General features: G+C 55.0%; 2 protein-coding genes across 10 annotated transcripts in view; one reads left to right on the top strand and one right to left on the bottom strand.

The window, feature by feature from the left end:
- Window positions 1-4,927, bottom strand: part of TRIM46 (tripartite motif containing 46) — an 11,087-nt gene extending 6,160 nt beyond the window's left edge. The window contains exons 1-7 of one of the 5 annotated variants that reach the window (XM_008050080.1): window positions 4,675-4,927; window positions 3,071-3,332; window positions 2,483-2,826; window positions 1,648-1,791; window positions 1,432-1,527; window positions 519-772; window positions 129-250 (exon numbers count right to left, since the gene is read on the bottom strand). In XM_008050080.1, coding sequence (XP_008048271.1) covers window positions 129-250; window positions 519-772; window positions 1,432-1,527; window positions 1,648-1,791; window positions 2,483-2,826; window positions 3,071-3,326 — 1,216 coding nt within the window. In that variant the 5' untranslated portion in view covers window positions 3,327-3,332; window positions 4,675-4,927. Of the gene's footprint in view, window positions 1-128; window positions 251-518; window positions 773-1,431; window positions 1,528-1,647; window positions 1,792-2,482; window positions 2,827-3,070; window positions 3,333-3,879; window positions 3,963-4,079; window positions 4,162-4,674 lie in introns of those variants that run through there. The other 4 variants (XM_008050079.1, XM_008050083.2, XM_008050081.1 and 1 more) reach the window with 4 other exon arrangements.
- A 473-nt stretch (window positions 4,928-5,400) lies between these two features.
- Window positions 5,401-7,993, top strand: KRTCAP2 (keratinocyte associated protein 2). 5 transcript variants are annotated; one of them, XM_008050078.1, is made up of 5 exons: window positions 5,401-5,501; window positions 5,822-5,976; window positions 6,112-6,175; window positions 7,540-7,606; window positions 7,840-7,993. In XM_008050078.1, exons 1-5 carry the CDS (start codon window positions 5,420-5,422, stop codon window positions 7,958-7,960), a joined length of 489 nt encoding a protein of 162 aa, XP_008048269.1. In that variant the 5' UTR covers window positions 5,401-5,419; the 3' UTR covers window positions 7,961-7,993. The 5 variants fall into 5 exon arrangements, with proteins under 5 accessions (XP_008048269.1, XP_021564249.1, XP_021564250.1 ...); XM_021708574.1 differs by having other exon boundaries at window positions 5,416-5,501; window positions 7,540-7,610; XM_021708575.1 differs by having other exon boundaries at window positions 5,479-5,513.
- The last annotated feature ends 7,262 nt before the right edge of the window (window positions 7,994-15,255 follow it).

Genomic DNA, 15,255 nt, shown 5'->3' with positions numbered 1-15,255 from the left:
GGAGGAGCGGCTGGCCAGGCCGGGCAGGAGGCCGGGGAGGTCCCCGGTGGGCACTGCCCCCCGGGCCCGCTGCTGGGGAGGAAGGGAAGAAGGCTGTGGTTGGGCATGGGGCCTGGCCATCTCCTCACCTCGCAGGAAGTTGAGCTCCGTCAGCAGCTTCATCTCACGCCCCACATCCAGCTGGCAGTGGCGGAAGGAGGAGCTGGCAGCTGGCCGGAATGTCTGGAGGGCCTCAGTAGCTCGAGCAATTCTGGGGTGGGGGTGAGAGAGGGTCAGGCACTGCCATCTGGACAATCACCCTTCCCCTTGATTCTGCCTTGCCTGCCCCTAGAGCCTTGGCAACTGCTTTGAGTTCCTTCCTTGCCCCTTGGGACAAGCTGGCATCAGTCTGGCCTCACAAAAAGCCTCAGAACCCCAGTGTTCCATCTGGCAGTGCCCTAGACAGTTTTCCATGTTGGCGACACCCACGATGTCCCTGCACCCAGAAGCCCTCGCCCCTGTGCCACGCCGCCGAGTACCTGTTGTGCAGCTGCTTGGCCGCTTGCACAAAGCAAGGCTGATCTGTTTCCTTAAGTACTTCCTGGGCATAGCCCACCAGACCCGAGCCATCCAGCAGGCTCCGATGCTCCTGGATCTGGGCGCTGAGACGGGCCAGTCGTTCCTGCTGGCATTCTTCAATGGCCTGGAGCAGTGATGCCCGCTTCTCCTCCAGCACTGCCCCCAGTCCCCGCACCAGCTGTGACACCTCCTCCTTGGCCTGCTGACCACTCACCTGCCCGGGGAGTAACACCCAAAGGATGCATGACTTATTACCTTCCTCTTGGAGGCAGCACTGTGCCAGCCTCCTGGGACACCATAGCATGGCTGGGATCACAGGGCCTCTGGGGAAATCCTATTCACCCATTCCAATAAGGCCAGGCTCATGACTCAGTGGCACCTCTGCCCCAAGGTGGGCTCCTCTCCTGATCATTGGTGCTAACCCTCCAGGATGCCCACATCATAATCCCGACCCCTTAAGGACTCACCCAAAGAACAGAGGCCACGGTTGCACTAATGTCCGCTTGGCCTGTGTGAACTAACGCCTACTGGCACCTATGCCATCCTTATTTGTCTGTCACTTTGTTGGCCACCTCAGAGCCATCACCTCGCCCTAGCCTCAGGGATATGTGCTGTTCTCAGCAGGCAACAGAGCTACACAGCGGGGCTTTTCCAACTCTCTCTGTCCTGAGCCATCCTCATTCCACCCCCACTGCAGCCCCAGGTACAGCTTGGCCTGGGGCACCGATGCCCCTGCCAACCTGGTTTAACCAGAACCTCGACGCCTCAGGGCTTCCTGAGCTCCAAGAGGTGACTGAGCCATGCCCACCCACATCCCTTTCCTGTCTCCACTCCCAGGCAGGGCCCAGGGCCCACCTCCATGCCCTCCCTCACCTCGGTGTGCCTCACAGTCTCCTCCAGCTCACAGATCTGGGTCTGTACCGTGTCCTGGTTTCCCAGGATGTATGTCAGGCTCTTTGTCAGCTTGTCCTGAGGGGGAAGAAAGAGGTGGGCGTCACGCCTGGCTCGGCAGATGCCAGCAGTTAGGAGGAGGTACAAGAGGGTAAGAGCATGAGTTAGCACTCCGATTGAATGAGGAGGGGTCCTCACCTTGAGGGCCTGGTAGGCATTGAGCACTGGAGTGATTTTGTGCCCACTGTGGGTGCGCCGCACCCGGCAGAGTTGGCACACCAGCCGTTGGCAAGTCTTGCAGTAGTGGGTCACCTCTTCCTTGTGGTCTGGGCACATAAGGCCCTAAGGGCACAAAGAGTAATGAGACAGTCAGCCAATGGCATGTGTAAGGTGCCAACCTACCACTAGAGCAGCTTGAGCTTGGTGCCCACCCTCCACCGGCTGGACGGGAGTGGAGAGACCAGCTGGTGGTGCTCCATAGTGCCACCTGGTGGCACACACTGGCATCAAAGAGATCCTTTCCTGTGGGCGCCAGGCACTGCCCATTTCACCAGCACTGCGCCTCTCTTCAGCTATCTCACTAGAACGTGTGGTAATAACAATAATAACAACGATAATGCATCTCAGCCTATGGTTAGTAATTAACCTTGTCTATCTTGTTTACTGCTGTATCCCCAACGCCTAGAATAGCACCACACACATAGGCGCTCAATAAATATTTGTTCAATGTATGAATGCACACACACCTTGTTTAGTGTACAGATAACGCTTTTTAGTGCGCAAACATCATCTCGTGTGATCCTCTCAACAACCCTGCAGGTATGGATACTGCAGGGCAGACACTACCTCCTCCATGCAGATGAGATGGAGGCCCAAAGATGTTGATTTGTCCAGGGACTTTGTAACAGAGAAAGGTGCTTAGCCGAGGTAAACCCCTGCCCCCCTCCTGTTGGAAACCCACAATGCCCAGTGTCCCCAACTGCTTAGCACCACCATGTCCCTCCCTTCCCAGGCCTTGTAAGGGCTAGCTCACCTTGGGGCGGAAGGAGAGGGTGGGCAGGGTGGGCTCATGCTGGGCCTTCTGGGTGCCCCAAGGGTGGAAGAGCTTGAAGCACTCATTGCAGAAGGTGGCGCGGCACTCTGTGCAGCCCTTGGTGGCCTCTAGTGGTGGGGGCTTGCACAACTGGCACAGGATGGCGCCTCCCACACTCACACTCTGGCGGTACCGCTCCACCACACGCTCCAGGGTGAGGTTCCGGAAAAGCCCGGCCAGGCCCCGCTCCCCCAGCTCCACATCACCCTGGCAAGCTGGGCACGGGAACATGATCACCTGGGGATGCAAAGCACCTCGCTTTCGCCCCGGGTACGTCCCAAAGCCTGTGGATGAACCAGGGAGGTAGAGGAGGTGAGAGTTACAGCTGGCTGGAGATGGCAAAAGTCTGTTCAATTGAAAAATTAGATTCTTATGGTGTGAGAGCTCAGCTCTCACAGGAGCCTGGAGGAGCAGTATCTCTGGCCCCCGAAAGACAGAGAGATGCCCCTGACCCTGTGAGGGATCCCTTCCAGCTTCCTGATGAATGGCTCAGCAAGCCCACCTCCTCCCCGCAGGCCCCAGCCCCACCTGACTTAAGCAGCCGGTCCAAGCGGTCTGGCTTGGGGAGAGTTCTTCGGGAAAGGCGCGGGCTGCGAGTGGAAGGGGTGGAAGCAGGAGAGGTGGGCTCGGAGCTGGGGTCCCCTCCATGGCCTATGTAGCCCTGCTGGCCCAAAACCTCCCGGGCACAGGCCTGGCACACGTTGTGGGTACAGGGCAGCACCAGTGGCTGCTTGTACATCTCTTGACACACCGGGCACAGCAGTTCCTTCTCCATGTTCTTCATGCTCGTCTGTGGAGGGACCAGGAGGCTAGGTCAGAGCTTAGACATCTAGGCATATCTCAGCAGGCCCCTCGGCTGCCCTTAGAGACCCCAGTGGTCTTAGGAAGGGGCACGACAAGCTACCTACTGCTTTTCCCCAGCACCTGCCTTGGTCTGGCTCATAGACCTTTCCAGCCCTCTGACCCTGGAAGGTTTCCTTCCTGCAGAGCTAAAGACCCAGAAGAGGGATGGTTGGAACTTATGGCCTCAAGCCCAATACCCATTACTCCCAGCTGGTCATCCCCCTCTCACCTGTCGCCCCCCCCCCCACCGTCTCTGGGCCGCCAGCCCCTGGTATTTTTTTCGAGAACGCAGCCCAATCTGCAGTTCTGTGAAGAACCCCCCATTCCTCCTCTAGCATCCCCTCCCCCCACGCCGTGACTCCTCTCGATAGCCAGGCGCCGCTGGCTCGCCATCCTCCCGCCGGCTCCATCCATCCTCCGCCGCGGCTACGGCCTGCGGCGGCCCCAACCTCCATTCCTCATCCTTCACTTCTGTCTGCTCCAATCCTTCATACCAACCCATTCTCTTTTGCCCCCCACCATCAGGCCCTCCCGCCCTCTCCCGCGGCGCAACCCAGCCAGTGACAACCCCCTCCTCAAGCTAGGGGGAAAACAAGAGCCCCGCCTACTCGCCCCCCTCCCCACCGGAAGTACCCCTCCCCCTTTGGTGGCGGGGGTGGGGGTCCTCAGGCTATGCCCCACCCCCACACCTCACCTTGGTCCCTCTCTTCGCAGCCATCCCGGTCAGGGGCGCAGCTGACACAAAGGAGGGAGGGACAGGGAGGGAGGGGGAAGGAAGTGGTGGGGGGGAGCAGGGTTGGCACCGCCCCTGGGAGAGCCGGGCACGGGTTGCCATGACAACCGCAGGCTCGGAGACAGCCCTGAGTGGGGGTGCGGTGGGGTGGGGTCTCGGGGAGGGGTCCAAATTGGGAACAGCATCCTGGAGCGGCTCCTTCATCATCCCCCACCTGTCCTCAGTTTTCTTGGAAAATATCCAAGCTCACACATCCCCCTCCTCGTAACATAGCGCCTTTCCCCAGAAGACCCAGCCCTGGTGCACTGCTGGCGGCATCCCCAGACCACCCGCTGCGTCCGGGTTGCTCCCAGCTCCTCACCGCCCAGCACATCGACGCTCACCTCCGGGCTGCTCCCGGGATTACCCTCTCAAACCTGCATCCCGATCCTCCCAGTCGTTTCTGGCATCACCAGCCCCCTGTCCACATCCCAGCATCTTTCTGGATCCCCACCTGTTCAAGGTCCCGGCTTGCCCCGGACCCCTATGAGCCCCCTCCCCGTCCCCTCGACCCCACCTTAACTCACACTGATGCGGACCAGTGCATCCATGATGGAAGTGAAGGTCTGCATATCCTCACCCTCAGCCATGGCCCTACCGTGCCCGCCCGCCCCCGGGTGCTTGATCCCGGCTGCGGCTGCGAACCCCGGGCTTAATGCAGGAGCTCAGTGGGGGTGTGGGGAGGGGGTGGGGGTGAGATGGCACTGCGCATGCTCCAGGGACCAGCCTCGAACAGCGCCCGTCGGGGTAGGGGGTGGGAAATAGTTCTCCCCACGTGGTTCTGGAAAGCCGGTCGGGGGGTTGGGTAGCATGAAAGTGTATTTGAGGGGGGAGCCACTTCTCATATTTGCATTTTTTCATTGGTTCCTACTCTTACTCATAAAGCGGGAGGTTAGTTGCCGAGGAAGAGGGGCGTTGGGAGCACTACCTTTGGGTTGGGCAAGAGTCCACGGGAGATGTTAAGGCAATGATCATGGGGCAGGGAGATTTGAGGAACACGCACTAAAGATGACATAAATGGCAAAGACAGAGGCAGGCTAGAGGCTATAGGCATGGGCCCAATGACTTGAAGAGATAGGTGCAGCTTGTACAGAGTGGCCCCGGATGCACAGGGCACAGGGAAAGCCTGGGAACCAGGGCGGTGGCTGTGGATGCTCCTCGATGCCATTTCCTCCCCGTCGGAAGAGGGCGCTAAGTCCAGGCGCCGAGAGCAAGCAAGAGGAAGACGTGGACTAAGGCGAGTCCGCGTGCGGCGCCGACGCATGCGCACAGCTAACTGCACCCGGTTCGGCTCTCCTTTCTTGGCCGGAGACTCCGATTGGACTCACTGGCGGGGCATGATGGGTATCTGGACTTGTGGGGTCTCCGGAACGTGCTAGTCGGGCTCAGGGTTGGGGCAGGCAGACTTTTCTGGTCCCCTCCCGGCAGAGTTGACATGTCCTGGGCTCCAGGGAACGGGCATTTCACGGACCTGGAGGGCTCGGGGCGTCCGGGGCCGGGGAGCACCTCGGGGTGGCCGCGGGGTGTGGGGAGTTGGGAGTGTGGTGCGTCCCTGGGAGTGCTCGGAAGCCGTCGGACCCCCGAGTTCTGGATCCGCCGAATCTGCCTGCGGCTCCTGGAGGGAAGACCGCGCCTGACTCTCTTCCCCTCTTGCATCCCCGCAGTGGTGGGCACGGGCACCTCGCTGGCGCTGTCCTCCCTCCTGTCCCTGCTGCTCTTCGCTGGGATGCAGATGTACAGCCGCCAGCTGGCCTCCACCGAGTGGCTCACCATCCAGGGGGGCCTGCTTGGCTCCGGCCTCTTCGTCTTCTCTCTCACTGTATCCTCCCTGCGGCGGGAGGGGGAGGTTATTGAGAGTAGGGAGGGCGGAGGGCCACGTAGGCTGGTGCCCTTGCCCTGCTCCACGCAGCTCTGCCCCCGTTGCACGCCTTGCTCCTTAACTCCCTCAACCCAGGCCTTCAATAATCTGGAGAATCTTGTCTTTGGCAAAGGATTCCAAGCAAAGATCTTCCCTGAGAGTAAGTGAAAATTGGAGTTGAGTATCTGAACCCTGTCCTCTCTGACATCCCCGCACCTGCTGCCAAATTTCCAGGTGCTTAGATGGTGAAGGAAATGGGAAATATGTTTGCTAAAACTGTCTGGAGACAGATGACGCCTGGAATTGGAGAAGGCCTGGGAAAGCATGAAACCTTGGTACCTTCTGGCTAGCTCCCAGGGAAGTTTTGAGGGGAACAGGGAAGTTTGAGTGATGCTTTGCATCTGTTTCTGGGGAGGTGTTCTTTGTCCCTCCCAGCAGAAGAAACAGGACCAAGTTCTGATGGGGTTCCAGTGTGAAATTGATCCAATATTAGTGAGTTCTGTCTATTTGAGTGGATTATAAAGAACCTAATAGTAGATATACCAGATTTCTATGGCAGCAGGAATCCTGACCAAATTAGAGTAACTGCTAGATATTTTCCATTTGGAAAATGTTCCTGCTAAATCAGTCATGTAATCAAGAACTGATGACTTAGTTATTTATGGGGAATTAAGTTCATAAAGCAAATTAGGCATCAAGGCCAGATCACCTGAAGAATGCCACATGCTCAAAAATCCATAGCAGATGCAGTCTTCGGTAAAACCTTCATGTGGTATAAGATCTGTCACTGTTGTCCTCGTGTCTTTGCCCCCCTCTGGGTCTTGTTCTCCCTGCCCATCCCTTACAAGCTGCCAGAGCACCTTCCACTCAGCAGCCTCGGGCCTTCTATTAGATTTTGTTTCCATGTATATGGCTTAATTGCTTCTGAAAAAAACCATTATTGTGGGACAGAGTTCTTGGCCCACTTTGCCTTCCCTGCCCTCCCCTCCCAGGCAGGTAAGGTCATAGTTACCCTTGCTTTCTGTCCTTCTACCTTCTCTCCCATCCTGTCCCCACATGTCCCAAGATCCTTTCCTGTCCCCATGGACAAGGATATCCAGACATTCTGGCTTCCAGCCTGCGTTCAGGTAGCAAGGCCCTCAGCTTCTACTGCTGGTCAGCCAGCTTAAGTGGTTTTCGTTGGCTGCCTTCTGTTGGAAAGGCCTGGGCCCTGCACACCAGGTGGGAGCACGTCTTGCCCTTCAGGCTCTGCTGCCTGTCACCTTTCCTTTTCCTTGTGATGGGAGGAAAGCCAGGATAGGGAGGTTACGAGGGCCATGGGGCAGAGCTGGTGAGAAGCCTGCATCTGCTACTTCCATGTCCTGGGCATTATTAAGGCCATTGGAAGTCCTACTGTTTTTGTGCATACCCTCCACGCAGGCTCCCCAAGATTTAAAGAGCCCCAGATTTCTCCCAAACTTCACATGAGTGCCTGAGATTTTGTGTTCTGACCACCACCTGCCCTGTGTCTTCTTGCCTCCCCAGTTCTCCTCTGCCTCCTGCTGGCCCTCTTTGCATCTGGCCTCATCCACCGAGTCTGTGTCACCACATGGTATGTGTCTGACAGCTGGGTAAGGGGTGCAGTGCCCTGTACTTTGGCGTTGGATCCTATTGGAATAGTGCCAGGCTTTCCACCCTACACTTACCTCTCTGTTTTTCCTCCTTTGCCTTTCCCGATTTTTCTGAACCTGAGCTTGAAATCTTTGATGCTAGTGTCTGCCCTGGGAGGCACCAGGCTGGCAGCATGCCAGCTGATGCCATGACCTTTCTGTCTTCACCCTGTAGCTTCATCTTCTCCATGGTTGGTCTGTACTACATCAACAAGATCTCCTCCACCATGTACCAGGCAACAGCTCCAGTCCTCATACCAGCCAAGGTCACGGGCAAAGGCAAGAAGAGAAATTAGCCCTGAATGTTCAATAAAGTTGATTCTTTGTAACTCTGTGGGCTGTGACATGTTGTTGGCCTCATCTGCCACTGCCTGCCTGGGTGTGCACAAAGTTAAGACAGCAGGTGTCATGAAAGGCATGGTGACCTCAGGTGGCCGGATCCCTAGGGCCCCTGGATTGTGTGTGTTCCCCTGGACTGGGATCTGGCCCTCTGCCCACTACTCCCACATCATTATTGTTGTTGTTGAATTCTCACTCTGTTGCCCAGCTGGAGTGGCATGCTTACAGCTACTGCTGCCTCGACTTGCTGGACTCCTTCTTCCTCAGTCTCCCAAGTAGCTGGAACTACAGGTGCATACCACCATGCCCAGCTAATTTTTTGATTTGTTGTAGAGATGAGGTCTCGCCAAGTTGCCCAGGCTGGTCTTGAACCCCTGGGCTCAGGCAATCCTCTTGCCTCTGCCTCTCAAAGTACTGGGATTACAACATGTGTGAGCCACCATGCCCAGCCTGCTCTCACCTTAGATTAGGAGAAAGTCGAGGTTTGCCAATGAGTCCCAGAACCAGCCCAGCCTCCCTGTAGGTCCAAGGCCCATTTTGGATAACCTCACCTCCTCTCGCAGAGGGTTCCACGTATCACAACCCCCCTTAGGACCTCCCCACAGCCATCACTAGGTGAGTTAGAGCCTAGAACTGCTATCCTCTCAGGGAAGCCTTTATTGACCTTTCTGCCTCCACTTCCAGCCTATGGAAGAAGAGGTTTGATTCACACTTCAGTCCTCCCGACTGGACCAGTCTTTCGGGCCATCCAAGAAGTTGGCTTGAGAGACCCATGATGGCTCAAACCTGTGATTCCAGCACTTTGGGAGGCCAAGGTCGTAGGACTGCTTGGGCCCAGGAGTTTGAGACCAGCCTAGGCAACATAGCGAAACCTCATCTCTACAGAAAAAAAAAAATAGGAGTTATGCATTCCTGTAGTCCCACCTACTTGGTAGGCTGAAGTGGAAGGATCGACAGCCCAGGAGGTTGAGGCTGCGGTGAGTTGTTTGTTTGTTTTTTGAGTTGGAGTCTCACTCCGTCGCCCAGCCTGGAGTGCAGTGGCACGCTCCCAGCCACCGCAGCCTCAACCTGCGGGGCTCTGACAATCCTTCCACCTCAGTCTTCCAAGTAGTTGGAACTACAGGCGTGTGCGACCATGCCCGGCTAATTTTTGATTTATTGGAGAGATGAGGTCTCGTCAAGTTGCCCAGGTGGGTCTTGAACCTGTGGGCTCAGGCACTCCACTCACCTCGGCCTCCCAAAGCGCTGAGATTACAGGCTGAGCCACCGAGCCTGGCCCTAGCTGCGGTGAGTTGTGATCATGCCACTGTGCTCCAGCCTGGGCGACCCCCGCAATAACAACAACAAAAAAAGACAAGTTGTTTTGTCAGACCTTGGGAAGGATGAGGCTTTCCTTCCTCCAAGGTTCATTTTTACCTAACAGTTATTGAGTACCATGAGTGCCAGGCATTTGAGTGGCATATACTTGTGTGAGTCTCATCATGGAAGAAAACAACATAAATAATCTTCAGTCTTGACCTTTGGGAAAGGGTGCTGAAGGCTGTAGTGCGTGAAGAGGCAGAAGAGTAAGGGAGGGAAAGGCCCTTCACCCTGCACTGTACCATGGGGCTCCGCCTGGGGACTTTGTCACTCAGCCCCCTGCCCCTTCTGCTGCAAATTCTTAGGTGAGAGTTCCCTACTGGTGCCTCCAGGACCCATCTCTTCTCCAGCATGAATGCACACCTGTGTTTAGGAAGACTACGCAGGTTGGCCGGGTGCAGTGGCTCACGCCTGTAATGCCAGCACTATGGGAGGCTGAGGCAGGAGGATTGTTTGACCCAAGGAGTTTGAGACCAGCCTAGGCAATGTAGTAAGACATTGTCTCTACAAAAAATTAGCTGGGTGTGGTGGCACACGCATGTAGTCCCAGTATGGAGGTTGAGGTGGGAGGATTGCTTGAGACTGGGAGTTTGAGGCTGTGGTGAGCCATGATTGTGCCACTGTATTGTACTCTAGCCTGGGCACAGAAGATACCCTGACCAAAAAAAAAAAAAAAGACTTCAGGTTGCTCAGCCAGTCTCTCTGTTTTGATGCCTTGGGATGGAGTGGGCCTTAGGGTGCACATCACATCTTGGCCAACTGTGTATTTTTCTCAGTGCCTGATAATGGACAGTAAAGACCAGTGGGTGGATTGAATGAAAGAACCTGCCCTTCCAGAACAAAATCTTGTGCACAGGAGGTGCCTGCGTTAGGGCAGAAAGCCCAGTGAGAATGAAGAAGTGAGGACTGCCAGCCTCTCAGACTTCTGATAAAGAATCAGAGGCCACCCCGCCCCACTCCCCTCTTTGGTGGCCAACACCAGACCCTTGCCCTTCTATAACCAAAGATGGAAGCTAGGCATTTTATCCAAGATGCCTGCAGAGGGCACCACGAGCTCACGGCTTCCTCCTAGAGACCAACACCCTACCTGGGCCTACCGTACAAGTCAGCCCTGAGGGCTGGGGAGGAGGGTTGCTGCTGGGTCTCTCAAGCCAACTTCTTGGACAGCCCGAAAGACTGGTCCAGTCGGGAGGACTGAAGTGTGAATCAAACCTCTTCTTCCATAGGCTGGAAGTGGAGGCAGAAAGGTCAATAAAGGCCTCCCTGAGAGGATAGCAGTTCTAGGCTCTAACTCACCTAGTGATGGTTGTGGGGAGGTCCTAAGGGGGGTTGTGATACGTGGAACCCTCTGCGAGAGGAGGTGAGGTTATCCAAAATGGGCCTTGGACCTACAGGGAGGCTGGGCTGGTTCTGGGACTCATTGGCAAACCTCGACTTTCTCCTAATCTAAGGTGAGAGCAGGCTGGGCATGGTGGCTCACACATGTTGTAATCTCAGTACTTTGAGAAGCAGAGGCAAGAGGATTGCCTGAGCCCAGGGGTTCAAGACCAGCCTGGGCAACTTGGCGAGACCTCATCTCTACAACGAATCAAAAAATTAGCTGGGCATGGTGGTGTGCACCTGTAGTTCCAGCTACTTGGGAGACTGAGGAAGAAGGAGTCCAGCAAGTCGAGGCAGCAGTAGCTGTGAGCATGCCACTCCAGCTGGGCAACAGAGTGAGAATTCAACAACAACAATAATGATGTGGGAGTAGTGGGCAGAGGGCCAGATCCCAGTCCAGGGGAACACACACAATCCAGGGGCCCTAGGGATCCGGCCACCTGAGGTCACCATGCCTTTCATGACAGCTGCTGGCTTGGGTAGGACCTGCCAGCGAGCACCACCTCTGTGGCTAGGGGAGGGTGGGGAGGAACCAGAAAGCAGGTACCAGGGCAGTGCCAAGGGATCTGGGCATCTGCTGCCACCCACTGTGTAGGCACCCCAGGCAGCATGTGGCCCAGGAATAATGACCCCTTCCTCTATGAATGGGTGCATTTACAAGGCAGGTTGGCGCCGACCTCCACTGCTCCCCACCCCACCTATCTCTGGTGCCTGGTTGCAGGCTGCCACATCTGACCTGCCAATTAACCCTGGCAGGGGTATCACAGCACCTACTCACCATCATTAAGTAAGGGGGCGTAAGAACTTCAAGGTTTCCAGAGCCCTGAGGGTGCAAAGGGCAGAGGTGTTAACCTCTTGGCCCCTGGATGGCTGGGACTCTGCTCCACCCAGGAGGCTGCCGGCCTGAGGGAGAGAGGCAGCCGGGTCCCTGGAGGACAGAGGAAAGCCAGATGTTTCCTCCTGCTCCCGCACACGTGGCAGCCGCGCCAGTCCCGGAAGCAGGAGTAAATAATACAGGGGAGGGAGCTGTGGGCGCCAGTGTAGAGGCTGGCGGGTATGGAGACTGGCCAGTGGGTGCTCTACAGGCTCCTGGGGCAGAAGGTGATGCCGTGGGAGAAGAGGACAGTGGGAAGGTGAGGCCAAGTGCAAGCAGGCTCCCAACCCAGGCAGAGGCCGGACTCCCTGGGACTCACACTAGCATGAGTGACGACTGGCATTTAGGGCATGCCAGCGGGTCAGGGCGGGGGCTAGGGGAGCCCAGGGCAGGCAGGGAGGGGGAGTCTGCGCCAGGCCTTGGCTCCAGCCCTTTCCGGCCCTTATTGTCCTTGGTGAGAACAGGACGCTGTCCCGTTCCCACTGCCCGGCCCCCCAGCTCTGCTCCCCAGGGGCTCAGGAAGGATGTTGGGAAACAAGAGAGAGCCAGAGACCCCGTAGAGACAGAGATGCTGAGAGACACAGAGACAGATACAAAGGGGAAAGGTTCAGTCAAAAGCTAGCATTGAAGCTCATTGTGAGCAAGTGGGGCCTGGGCGCTGTGGGAACCGTGAAAGAATGGGAAGCCCAGAGGCCCTGCCCTCGGGGACCTCTGGCGCCTGCCCTGTGCACACCTCTCCCAGAATCAGGGTACCTAGGAGCTGCCTCCAGAGCAAACAATGGGTGGAACCCCAGCACAGGCACCCCTGGGGGCTTCATCACTCTGCTTGAGGTACTTTTCCTTGCAGTCTGGAGGTTCCTTAGAGGGCAGCACCAGGATCATGTTCCCAAATCCTACCCCCACCCCCTCAGGGTTGAGAACTAGCTGGCCACGCCAAGGCTGCCCTGTACCTGCTCTGTAGTTGACTTACTGCAGAGGGACAGAGAGAAGTTGGCCCTGGAGTTACATGCACTGTCACCTGGGGCGAGCACCAGGTGGGAGCTGTAGGCCTGGCCACTGGCAGGAAGCAGAGTTTAGACCTTTGCCCTGAGTTCGAAGAGGCAGCTGTTCCCACTCAGACTCTGCGGAGGCTTGAGACAGGGTGAGAAATCCCTAGGCCCACTGGCCTCCATATCTGCTCCCTCTGGGAGACAGGTCCTCTGAAAGATGGAAAGGTCCATAGCCCTCCTATCTGATGAAGCTCCAAATCCACCTAAAATTGAAGAAAAACATGCAAGTTTGCATTTGACCAAGTAACACGTTCAGCACAAAAATATGGTATAAAGATACTATTCACAAGATCATTATAGAACTTATAGAAAAGTTTCCTTCACAGGAAAATGTAGATCCTATTTTATATTTTTTAAAAATTGTAAATATTTGTGTATGTGTGTGTGTATTTTTTTGGGGGGGTTCCAGGTCTCACTCTGTTACCTACGCTGGAGTGCAGTGGCACGATCATGGCTTATCGCAACCTCAACTCCCTGAGTTCAGGTGATCCTCCCACTTCAGCCTCCCTCCTGAGTACTTAAGACTATAGGTGCATGCCACCACGCCCAGCTAATTTTTAAAATTTATTTTTAATTATTTTTATTTTTAGATTGGAAAATATGTAGAAATATGTAGAAAATATGGAAAATATGTTTATGTAGAAAGCAAATTAGAGAGAGAAAAAGAGGAGATTCATCTCCCCAAGGTAGGGGAGGGGACCAAAGCCAGGAAACATGGCGATGGCCATAGCTCAAACAGTACATAGTCACACCAGAGCCTAGTACAGCAATGGCCAATTTTTTATTTTTATTTTTGGTAGAGACGACATCTTGCCATGTTGTCCATGATGGTCTTGAACTCCTGGGCTCAAGTGATCCTCCCACCTTGGTCTCCCAAAGCGCTGGGATTACAGGCATGAGCCACCATACCTGGCCTCTATTTTATAATTTAAGTCTATGATCATGGGTACTGGATTCATTGTACTCTCTGTTTACTTTTGTATATATTTGAAGTTTCTAGAATAGAAGTTAAATCAATTTTATGGTAAGTCCCTTCTTCCTGTTCTATCAGAGTAACAGTGTAACTATAACCATACTCAGAGTTAACATTAGAAACTTACGTTTGAGGCCCTGTGTGGCAGTAAAGCCTGAGCCAAATGACCCTCAAGGCCTGTGAGGGGCCCTTCTCTGAGAACTCCTCTCACCTCAAATAAGCTGGAAGAGAAGAGCTGGAGAAGGTTTCCCTATCCATTTTGGGATGAGGCTGCACTGTCAGGAGGAACGGGAGGGCAGGATTTCTATCTACAGAGGCACAGATCCCACAGAATAAAAAACCTTTCACACTCCCCTTTTCTTGATCAAGAATCACCATGGAGCAGGGCTCGGTGGCTCAGCCTGTAATCCCGCACTTTGGGAGGCTGAGGTGAGTGAATTGCCTGAGCCCGCGGGTTTGAGACCCGTCTGGGCAACTTGGCGAGACCTCATCTCTACAATAAATAAAAAAATCAGCCGAGCATGGTAGCGCCTGTAATTCCGGCTACTTGGAAGGCTGAGGCGGAAGGATCGCCGGAGCCTAGCAGGTCGAGGTTGCAAGTGGCCGGGAGTGGCCACTGCACTCCAGTCTGGGCGAAAGAGTAGGACTCCAACTCAAAAAAAAAAAAAAAAAAAAAATCACCATGGGGCTGACCTAAGTCTGTCTCAAGGGAATTACTGGGACTGAGGTATGTCTGTGTGTGAGGGTACTAGCAGTGACCCTGCCAGGGAGATCTCTCCTTCCTGTTCTCAGCCTCAAGTCCTTGTTTCTAGCCTCTGCGACCCAGGCACAGGTATGATTGGAAAGAGCCTACTTCTTGAAATCAGACAGACTTAAGTTCCAGCTTTGGCTCTGACAGGTGAGTGACCTCTCTGCATCTTAAATTCCTTGACCGTCAAAAGGGGTAATAATACCTACCTCAGTTTGTGGTAATGTGGATTCCAATTAAATAACAGTATGGAAGAGCCTGGTAATGTACTTGGCTTACCAGGCATTTGACAAATGTTATTTCTCTATGTGATGACAACAACCACCTTTAAATGCACATCTGCCAGATCAGATGCGGTGGCTCAGGCCTATAATTCTAACACTTTGGGAGGCCGAGGTGGGAGGATTGCTTGAGCCCAGGAATTTGAGACAAGCCTGGGCAACAAAGTGAGACCTCGTCTGTACCAAAAATCCAAACTAGGCATGGTGGTGGAAGTCTGTAGTTCTAGCTACTTGGGAGGCTGAGGCAGAAGGATCACCTGAGCCCAGGAGGTCAAGGCTGCAGTGAGCTGTGATCATGCCACTGCATTCCAGCCTGGGTGACAGAGTGAGACCCCCAACTAAAAAAATAAGGCCGGGCACACCTCAAACTTGTAACCCCAGCACTTTGGGAGGCCGAGATGAGGGAATTGCCTGGGTTCACGAGCTCGAGAACAGCCTGGGTAACTTGGCAAGACCTCATCTCTACAATATATTTTTAAAAAACTAGCCAGCAGTGGTAGCGTGTGCCTGTAGTTCCAGTTACTTGAAAGGCTGAGGCGGAAGGATCGCCAGAGCCCAGCAGGTCGACGCTGGGGTGGCCATGAGTGT

This window comes from Carlito syrichta, unplaced genomic scaffold, assembly GCF_000164805.1.
Source record: "Carlito syrichta isolate Samal-C Ts95f unplaced genomic scaffold, Tarsius_syrichta-2.0.1 Scaffold142960, whole genome shotgun sequence".
NCBI lineage: Eukaryota > Metazoa > Chordata > Mammalia > Primates > Tarsiidae > Carlito > Carlito syrichta.
This window is presented reverse-complemented; position numbering and strand designations above follow the sequence as displayed.